Source organism: Hypomesus transpacificus, chromosome 14 (genome assembly GCF_021917145.1).
Source record: "Hypomesus transpacificus isolate Combined female chromosome 14, fHypTra1, whole genome shotgun sequence".
Taxonomy (NCBI): domain Eukaryota; kingdom Metazoa; phylum Chordata; class Actinopteri; order Osmeriformes; family Osmeridae; genus Hypomesus; species Hypomesus transpacificus.
This window is the reverse complement of record NC_061073.1, coordinates 10,294,580-10,304,478: the sequence shown is the minus strand read 5'-3', so window position 1 is coordinate 10,304,478 and position 9,899 is coordinate 10,294,580. Positions and strand designations below refer to the sequence as shown.

General features: G+C 51.7%; 1 protein-coding gene across 1 annotated transcript; it reads right to left on the bottom strand.

Moving 5' to 3' along the window:
• On the bottom strand, window positions 1-9,115 carry panx2 (pannexin 2). Its single transcript, XM_047034875.1, has 7 exons — window positions 8,887-9,115; window positions 5,800-6,582; window positions 4,551-4,927; window positions 3,561-4,298; window positions 2,819-2,957; window positions 1,645-1,830; window positions 1-1,339 (listed from the first exon to the last, which is right to left on the bottom strand). Exons 2-7 carry the CDS (start codon window positions 6,026-6,028, stop codon window positions 1,029-1,031), a joined length of 1,980 nt encoding a protein of 659 aa, XP_046890831.1. The 5' UTR covers window positions 6,029-6,582; window positions 8,887-9,115; the 3' UTR covers window positions 1-1,028.
• Between the last annotated feature and the right edge of the window lie 784 nt (window positions 9,116-9,899).

Sequence of the window (9,899 nt, the reverse complement as noted above, 5' to 3'; positions counted from 1 at the left end):
TCTACTTTACACTTGACTTCCAAACATTAACTCTCACTGAGCTATATGGGGAAGTACATCCCATATCCACTACTATATTCTGTATATATCACCACACCGGACAGCTGAGTTCTAGTCAGTTGTCACCGGACATCTGCCTTAGCCAAATAACATCCAGTTCATCAGGTCGTTTGAGTCTCTGGAATGAGTGACATGTCTTCCTTGGGTCATCAAACTCAACCTGATGATCACTTCGTCAGTTTGATCCCCTGTGAACCGTCCCAGACAACTGTCCTGGAGAATGTCAAATGGTGATGAATTTATTTTTCATCCAATTTGTTTTTCACGCCACTAACAATAAGATACATTGCTTTTTCAGAATGATATGTTGTATTGTATTGAATGTAGATCATGTCATAAGCGCATACATTATTGCGACAAATATTTTGTCATATTGTGCATATAATCTCAGTGCAGATTGTGACAGGTGTATTGCATGAGCTACCTGTTAACTCTGTTAAAGGGACAATAAGCATAAGCAACTAGTACTTTATTTGTTATATCTACCTATCGGAGATGCAGTCGAGGTGAAATATGTGAGAAAAAGCTTCTAACAGTATGCTCATTCAACCTCATCATCCATGTGAATCTTTATTTTCTTTCTTGATAGGAGGACAGGAAGTCTGTATCTTGTTTCCTGATCTGGTAGAGTGTTTGAAACTTGACTCTCGATCTAAATGAAGCTAGCCCACCCAATAGCAGCCTGGTAAAATCTCCTCTGCAAAGAGGTAACCGGCCTTGTTGCTGTTGATTAGCGAGCGTTGCATCCCCTAAGATGTTAGAGTTGATGACTGAAACCTGTCTCACGGGTGTTTCATCCTGACCTACAACTGACTGAAAACACCAACCAACGGCTCTCCAGCGCTGTATCTGTTATTGTTGTTCCTGGCCCCGTCACAGCAGTGCGTATGCGGGCGGAGGAACCAGGAGTAGAGGTTGCTACGTGCTGGGGGGTGACTGGGATGAAGCAGGTGTGTGCAGGTGTCTCCTCAACACTCCCCAGCAGTGATCAACTCCCCGGGTCTCTCTGCCAGCCTGTCTCTCCTCCCCGCCTCCTCATCCTCCTCAAACAGGGTGTGGTGCATGGCCAGTAGCTGGTGGGCGGGGGTTCTGGGGAAGGGCTCTAGCTTGGTGTCTGGCCCCTCCTGCTGGGGGAGGAGGTCCTTAGAGAGGGGGGCGGGGCTCAGGGGGTCACCTGAGGAGGGGGGGTTGGGGCTGATCCCGTTGAGATAGGTGCTGGTGGGGAGGGTGACCGTGGAGAAGGCTGTGTTGGTGGACTCTGGGCTGCCGTCTGTCTTCTCTGTAGAGGATAAGAATAGACAGCGGTAAGTTCCCACCAAGTCATTTGATTGGACAAGAGGCATTCCGTGATTCCATGATTGTCTTCGACCGTACTGACGTTCAGCAGAAATGCACACCCTCTCGCATGATATTGCTGAAATAATAGAACCGGTAGAGGCTAGAGTTTAAATGAAAGACCAGTGGACTGTTCTCGCCTGTTCTTTCAAACTATCAGGCAACAGTCAGGGAAACCAAAGCTAGTCACAGTCAGGTTCAGGTTTCCTTGGTGATAACCCCCCCCCCTGAGACAGGGAACTAGGCTACCTGTGATGGAGGCCGACACGTGGACGATGGTGTGTGTGCCTTCAATGAAAACAGCGTCCAGGGAATGTTCTGGAGGGAGGGCCTCTGCTATGACCGCCTCCACCTTGGGCTTGCGGATGGTCAGCATGTAGGGATGCACGTCCAGGGAGAAGTTACGAGTGTGCTTCTTCTCCATCGCACTCAGATCTGTCCGTTGAAAAAAAACAAGTTATCAGTGACAAGAAAAATACAAAAGTTCAGTTAAGGAGGGAACATGATGCTCAGTTTTGTGTTAATAGCTTCTGGTTAACATTCAATAACGTGCAGGGCGTGACCTGTTGAACCTGCAAAGGTTGGAGATGAAGTTCAACAGTGCAGTGCCAGTCCTGAGAGATGCTAAGGTGTCACACTGTAGGTGATGAATACGGTTCATATTCTTCAGTACTGCCTTATCGGATGGAGATCTGAACACTATCTCGGCCCCGAGCAGAGTTACGAGTTTCAGAGATGTAAGAAAGAGACTAACGTTACAACATCATGATGCATGCCAATTTGAGGCAGAATCTGAGACGTTTTCACAAGTAAAGATTTTTTTTTTATGACTCAGTAAAGATGGCTCTGTACCCTAAACACCCCACAGTTGACCCCTGCAGTGTGACCCCTGCAGTGTGACCCCTGCAGCATGACCCCTGCAGGGTGACCCCTGCAGTGTGACCCCTGCAGTGTGACCCCTGCAGCATCACCCCTGCAGCATGACCCCTGCAGCATGACCCCTGCAGCGTGACCCCTGCAGCATGACCCCTGCAGCGTGACCCCTGCAGTGTGACCCCTGCAGTGTGACCCCTGCAGCGTGACCCCTGCAGCGTGACCCCTGCAGTGTGACCCCTGCAGCATGACCCCTGCAGGGTGACCCCTGCAGTGTGACCCCTGCAGCGTGACCCCTGCAGCATGACCCCTGCAGCATGACCCCTGCAGCGTGACCCCTGCAGCGTGACCCCTACAGCGTGACCCCTGCAGCATGACCCCTGCAGCGTGACCCCTGCAGCATGACCCCTGCAGCGTGACCCCTGCAGTGAGACCCCTGCAGTGTGACCCCTGCAGCGTGACCCCTGCAGTGAGACCCCTGCAGTGTGACCCCTGCAGCGTGACCCCTGCAGTGTGACCCCTGCAGTATGACCCCTGCAGTGAGACTCACCCTTAGCTGTGGGAGGGTACTGGGTACCCTTGCTGTCCAGCAGGGGAGCCATAAAGGTCTCGGCCACCGTTTTCCTGCGAACCGGTTTGGGTTTGTCAGGCTTGGTGTGGTTCTCCAGACGAGTCAGCGTCAAGGGTTCCTGTCCATCAGAGGAGACACGTTAACATCACCCTAACCCATCACCCTAACCCATCACCCTAACCCATCACCCTAACCCATCACCCTAACCCATCACCCTAAGTCATCCCACAGCCCTGTTTACAGCACATAATAACAGCATATTTAGCTGTGATTCAAGCAGATTAGGTTACACAAGTGTTCTCTGTCTTTAGAGGGTTGTAATTGGATAACTTTCTGCCATCTCAGGCTCTCGCTGGCCTGAGGGCCTGTTCTAATGGAACAACACGCCAAACCCATTCAGCAAAACCCACACGTGAGTTACTGTGCTGCTCTGCTGAGCGACCTCAGACACAAGTGCTGCTCTGGTCGTTTACAACAGCAGTTGAGCTAATCGGTTCCTACATTCTCACTGTTAAACTACCTTGAAAGTACAAATTAAGATGATGATTGATCCATGATCACCCGCAAAGGCAAGGAGAGAAAGAGAGAGAGAGGGAGAGGGAGAGGGAGACATGCAGCAAATGGCCAAGGCGCTCCAAACGATCCCTTTCAAACCACAGAAATATACCAAAACACATTTTTGTCAATAAGGACAAAAGGAGAGGTTTCAGAAGCCACGCACCTTGAAGGGTTGAGGTAGGGGGTTGGAGGAGGGGATCCACTTGATCTTCTTGCGAGGGCGCTTGATGACGAGGGGCTCCCCCCCGAGCTCCCCGACCCCCAGCACAGACGGGTCCAGGCCGGGGTCCACCGTCTGGATCCCAGAGTCCCTCACGGTGGGCGTGGCGTCGTGGTTGGACTGGGCCAGCGCGGCCAGCAGCTGCCGCACCACGTTGTCGTACATCAGGTCACTCTCGTTGGTGATGAAATCCAGCCGGTTCAGGGACTTGATGTGGTCGCGGTTCTCGTTACAGAACATGGCCAGGATGTTGATGTCGCAGAACTGCGACTTCTGCCAGCGCCGCCGCGTCTTGATGCCCACCTTGTGGAGCTTGTCGAACACAAAGTTGGACTTGCGCACCACGAACAGGTGCAGCAGGTTGATGAGGATGATGAAGTTCATGGTGCAGAGGAGGGAGATGTCCACGGCAGCCATGATGCGCTGGAGCTGCACGGCGGGGAGCTTGCAGTTGACGCTCAGCCGGAGGTCCGGGATGCTGCTGGTGTCGGGAGGCTCGCCCAGGGCGCACGTGAACTCGTTTTGCCGCTGGCGATGGTAGTAGGAGCTGAGGTAGGAGATGGGGATGGAGCTGAGCAGGATGATGGCCAGGTGACGGCCCAGGTACAGCTTGGCCAGGAAGTTGCTCTGTCCTCGTCTCTCCAGGTACTTCTCAAACAGGTTCTGTTCTGGGCTCTTCTCCTTCACATACGAAAACAAACCAAACCGGGTTGGAAATGCTCGTGCCAGGTTCGCTTTCGTGAAGAAATCTGTAACTGTTAAACTAAGACAGGAGTACTGTAACTGTTAAACTAAGACAGGACTACTGTAACTGTTAAACTAAGACAGGACTACTGTAACCGTTAAATTAAGACAGGAATACTGTAGCTGTTGAACCAAGACAGGACTATGTGCACGGCATCAACAACAACAACAACACCAAACAGTTCAGACCTTCTCTGCGTTTTCGATGATGTCCCGGCGTTCCTGCTCTGTGATCCCCGGACCTTTGGACTGGATCTGCTTCTCGATCTTGGGGGCTCGCCCCTCTGCCGCCCGGTGGTAGCAGTTATCAATCTCGTGGAGCAGGAAGTTGAGCTCGGAGGTGAGGCGGGTTGACCCCAGGAACTCCCAGCCCAGTGCTGGGATGTACATGATGCCCGCGAAGGCCAGCAGGGCATAGGGCAGGAACTTGTGCTCAAACAGGGAAGGTCGGAGGTTCTGTTCGACCCCGGGAGGGGCGTCGCGGAGCTCCGTCCAGCAGTAGCCGCGCGCGTACAGGGCCTGATCCCTGGTGAAGTTGTGGGGGGTGTAGCAGTAAATAGACTCCTCTGGGATCAGAAAGAGAGACGATTAGTCTTCATTCCACACAGTGAACCACTTCAACATTCATCTAGCACACGACTAGCATATACAGTGGTCCACCCCTCCATCTCCCCGAGCGAATCTCATGTCATGAAATGACCAATAACTGGATGGTTTATCTGGCTTTACTTGGTTTAAAACCATGTGACAAGCATGTTGTCTTTGAGGTCTGTATCCCATGCCAGTGACACACAGTGAAACCACATGCTTCTGCTCAAACGTGTTTTTTGTGATGATTCCACTCTGTCTAAGGTGAATGACGATGTCCTCAGTCCAGACGGAGGTGACAGGACTGAGAGGAGAGACGAGAGACGAGACATGTGGGGTGGTTCCTCTTAGGCAGCGCCTAGCAGGAGAGTCACAGCTGGATGCTGCTGCTATGCAGACAGTCTGACTCAGCATCCAGCTACCCCTCTCATCCCCCTCTTCCTCACCCTGTTCCTCCCCCCACTTCATCCCCCTGTTCCTCCCCCCTGTTCCTCCCCCCTGTTCCTCCCCGTTCCCTCCTCCTGCTGCTCCTCTACATTCCCCTCCTCCCCCTTCCTTTCCCCTCCTCCCCTCCCCCCATTCACTCAATTCAACTCAATAAATCTTTATTGTCCCTGGAGGACAATTTGTCTCCTCCTTCCCCGTGTTTCCAGACACTCTCTTGATCTCACTCTGACACGTTTCGTACCCAACCCTCTCAACGTGCTTCAGCGCACACCTCCCAGTCCGGCCCAACGCCGGCACCCTCCGGACTCCGACCACACCCAGTCCGAGGGAGAGATCCAGCCAGCCTGCCTGTTTGCATCGGCACACTGACAGCGCCCCCTACTGTCCCTCCGCCAGCACTGACCTGCAAAGTTCCTGGTGAAGACCAGAGTGACCAGCAGGATGGGGATGATGACGGTTCCTATGGTGACGACCCGGTCGAAGGGCAGCTCCAGTTTGAGCTGGACCAGCAGTCCGGCCAGCGCTCCGTTCTTCTCATCCTGGGACGAGCCAGGAAGGATGAGCTCCTTCAGCTTCTCTCCCGCCAGCAGAGCCGTGGCCATGTCCAAGTTCTGCTCTAGAATGTTCTGCATCCGGGATTTACCTGGGCAGGGTTGGGGAGTCCCCCGGTGACCCTGCCTGCCTCCTGCCTCCGCACACACACACCACACTCATACACACACACACACCACACTCATACACACTCACAGGCAGACGCACACATGCACTCAAGCTCTCGCTCGCTCGCACAAAAGCACAGGCTTCAATTTTCACCCACAGGCTCTCTCTCTCTCTGTCTCTCTCTCTGCCTCTCTCTCGGGGGCTCTCTGTGGTCTGCAGTTCCGTCTCTGCTAGAACACACAGAGGAGAGTCTTGGTTCGGAGTGAGTCTACCTCTGTGTTCTGGGCGTCCACCTCGCTGCAACAGGACATGATGTTCAGTAGTCTGCCAGTGAGCACAGCTCCCGAGCTGGCAGCATGCTGAGCTGCTACAGGCCCCCTGTCCGCTCCCTCTCGACTGGGCGTCCAGCAGGATGACAGGGACCCTCCTGTGGGGAGTGAGGCGTGTTCAGCTCCAGGGAGCTGTATGTTGGGGCTGAGATATCAGCGTTCTGCGCCCACCGTATCCACTTCCCAGCGTCACCTTCCTGCAAGACAAACATTGAGCCATCGGGTCTCTTTCAGAGCACAAACAGAAACCAGAGGTTTGGAATGAAAAGAGCTCAGGAAAGGGTGATCCTGCACCCCCTCAGAGAACCGGAGGAATGTGGTCAAACGTCTCGAAGCAGGGAGGGAGGGGGGGGCAGTGAGGAACAGCCCCCCCCCCCCCAAGCAACGACCTCTCGCTCTGTGAGAAGGAAAGATTACTGTGGAATTCTAATTCTTATCTGTGACATTATTGTTAAGGTGACTGGATGAAATTAGTGTGCTCTGGACATTGACGGTGTCACAACAAGACTAGTCCCTTGAATCTGAGAGGATTGATGAACACCATGTTCAGACTAGGGTTCCAGCTGTCAGTCATGGAAAGCCTTCTGTGTGTGTGTGTGTGTGTGTGTTCAGAACTGCATACACATTAGAGGAAGGTTATGTGAATGTCCTTCTCAGGAGAGTGAACGCATGCACCGTCCCTGCTCATTCCTCTCTCTCTCTCTCTCTCTCTCTCTCTCTCTCTCTCTCTCTCCCTCTATCTCTCTCCCTCTCTTGCTCTCTCTCTCTCTCTCTCTCTCTTTCTCTCTCTCTCTCTCTCTCCCTCTATCTCTCTCCCTCTCTTGCTCTCCCCCTCTTGCTCTCTCTCTCTTGCGCTCTCTCTCTCTCCCTCTCTCTCTCTCTTGCGCTCTCTCTCTCTCCCTCTCTCTCTCTCTTGCTCTCTCTCTCTCCCTCTCTCTCTCTCCCCCTCTTGCTCTCTCTCTCTTGCGCTCTCTCTCAGTCTCTCTCTCTTGCTCTCTCTCTCTCCCTCTCTTGCTCTCTCTCTCTCCCTCTCTCTCTCTCTCCCTCTCCATCTCTTGCTCTCCCTCTCTTGCTCTCTCTCTTCCTCTCTGTCTCTCTTGCTCTCTCTTTATCACGCTGTCTCTTTCTCTCTCACTTATTATTTATTTCTCTCTCTTACCATCTCTCTTAACGTCTCTCTCTTCCTCTTCCTCTCTCTCTCTTTCCCTTTCTTTCTTTGTCTCTCTCCCTCTCTCTCTGTATTGCTCATGCTGTCTCCCTCACCCCTTTCTTGGTCTTCTAAAAATCATGTAAAAGTCATGTTCCCTGAACTAGACTCGTGCATGCCGGTTTATAGAGGAGAGGAGAGAGAGGGAGAGAGAGGGAGAGAGAGGAGAGGGAGGGAGAGAGAGGGAGAGAGAGGAGAGAGAGAGGAGAGAGGGAGAGAGAGGAGAGGGAGGGAGAGAGAGGGAGAGAGAGGAGAGAGAGAGGAGAGAGAGATTAGAGAGGGAGAGTAGAGAGGGAGAGAGGAGACACTGCTAATGAGGAGAAGTGTGTATGAACCTCTTATCTGAGTGTTCTGATCAATAGAATAAATAACCACAGCTGCCTCTGCTGACCTCCAGGTTGGGCCTAGAGGTAGTCAGTCTGAGGGAGGACCTTCACAAGGATACACAGTGTGCTTCCCCTAAACCGTATAGTATCACAACTATTCAGCACAACACCGACATGCTGATGACGATCCAATAATGTATATGGTAACAATTCACAACCCAAATCAAATGACAAAGTCTACACACAAAAACTCTGAAACTCTGGCTACATTCAAACGGGAGGAAATGTACGTCAGAACATCTCATTTTAAAGAGACACTGTCATATTTCAACCACTCGTCTTTTGGCAGTGATGAGAGCGAGAGCCCTTGGCACAGGTCCAGTCCGTCAGATTATACCCCCCAGTTTCAGAGTGCTACAAGTGTTTAACAGGGAAGCCATGTCGCTGGGACACTATAACCCTGCTATGGTCACTGACAGCAGTTAGCCTAACGAAGAGCGCCAGATTCAGTTATTAGAACCGACACATTTCCGACAGCGGCATGAGAGAGTGCTCGAGGAACTGTAAATAGCGAGGAATTTTACGGTAATGTCACTGTTCTCTGACCAGTCCTTAGTACCCCTAAGCACAAAACACAGGGGTTTTAGTGTGTTCACGTTACGAAACCGCTCGTTTGTGGTAACTACTCGCTGACTGAGATCCCTGCAAAACACGAAAACTATAAAACAGAATTCGTTTTCTGACATAGCAGTCGGGGTGGGGTGAATTCTTCCAAGACACATTTAAGTCATACCGCACAAAACGTTACGATGAAAACTCAAGTCAATAACACAATAGATTTTCAGCACCAGAGCCGGTGACAGCTCCGGTAAGAGGACGGGATGGGGAGCGTCTGTCGGTGTGAGAAAGATAGGGACAAAAGGGGGGAAAGACTTGAGTCGGACTCTCGTTCTTGTGATATGTAATACCTGTATCAGCTACCTGCTTTCCTGTCAGTGACGACACGAGACATCTTCGGTCCGCCTTTCATGCAAAACCTTTAGGCTAAAGTCGAGATTCCTCAAAGACAAAAATACACGAATTTTCATTCAAAGGAGGGAAATCTAATGTACTTACAAGTCCTCAGCATCCCCGGCGAGGTAAGAGTTAATCTGCAGTGCGGGCGAGCCGTTACACCGTGTATCCGGGCACACTGGTTTGTTCCGCCTCTACCCCTCCTTGCCCGACCCCCCCTCCCTTCCTCCTGGTGTAATGACACATTAGGAATCAAGTGTATCGCATCACATCCACGCTCTTTGCTAAATCGAAACGCAAGCAAATGTATCAACCTATTACGAATGGAAGAGAACCGCTTGAGTTTGTTGGGAAATGATTGACTCTTGCAATTTCAATCATCAACGGATTCAGTGTCTAGAACACGTAATTATGATGAAAATATCTTAGCCTGTCATCATTTCACGAGGCGTTCACATCTCGCCTCAAACTCATAACTGTGCTGCAAGTCTGGGCTGAACGATGCAAGTCGGCTACCCAGCGGGAGAACAGCGTTCGGTCTGCAGGCAGGGAGACCCCTCTCTCCGGGTCCTAATGTCAACCGCGCTAGATGTGCTCTGTAGGTTCAGGGGTGTGGTGCATAATTGCCACGTGCATGATTATCGTTCATTGGAATCTACTGTACACACACGTCAGCGATTTCTATGTACATGTTAATATAAGTTTTCTTTGAGCTTCCCGCATCACCCGAGGCGGCAGAATGAATGCGCACCAAACGGTCGGACAAGTCTCCTCAAACCGGTTTCCGCCGGTTATGTTGCCGCGACAACTGACTACTAACACGCTGGGCAACACCACATCGTTTGTCGCTCGATGCTTGATTTGTAACAAGATGTACGGCTAAAGTCTGAAACTTAACTTCATGTTAGAGTTAGGCATCTTGTCTTGCCTATAGGTTACGATATACTGCCGATAAGCAGCGATCGAT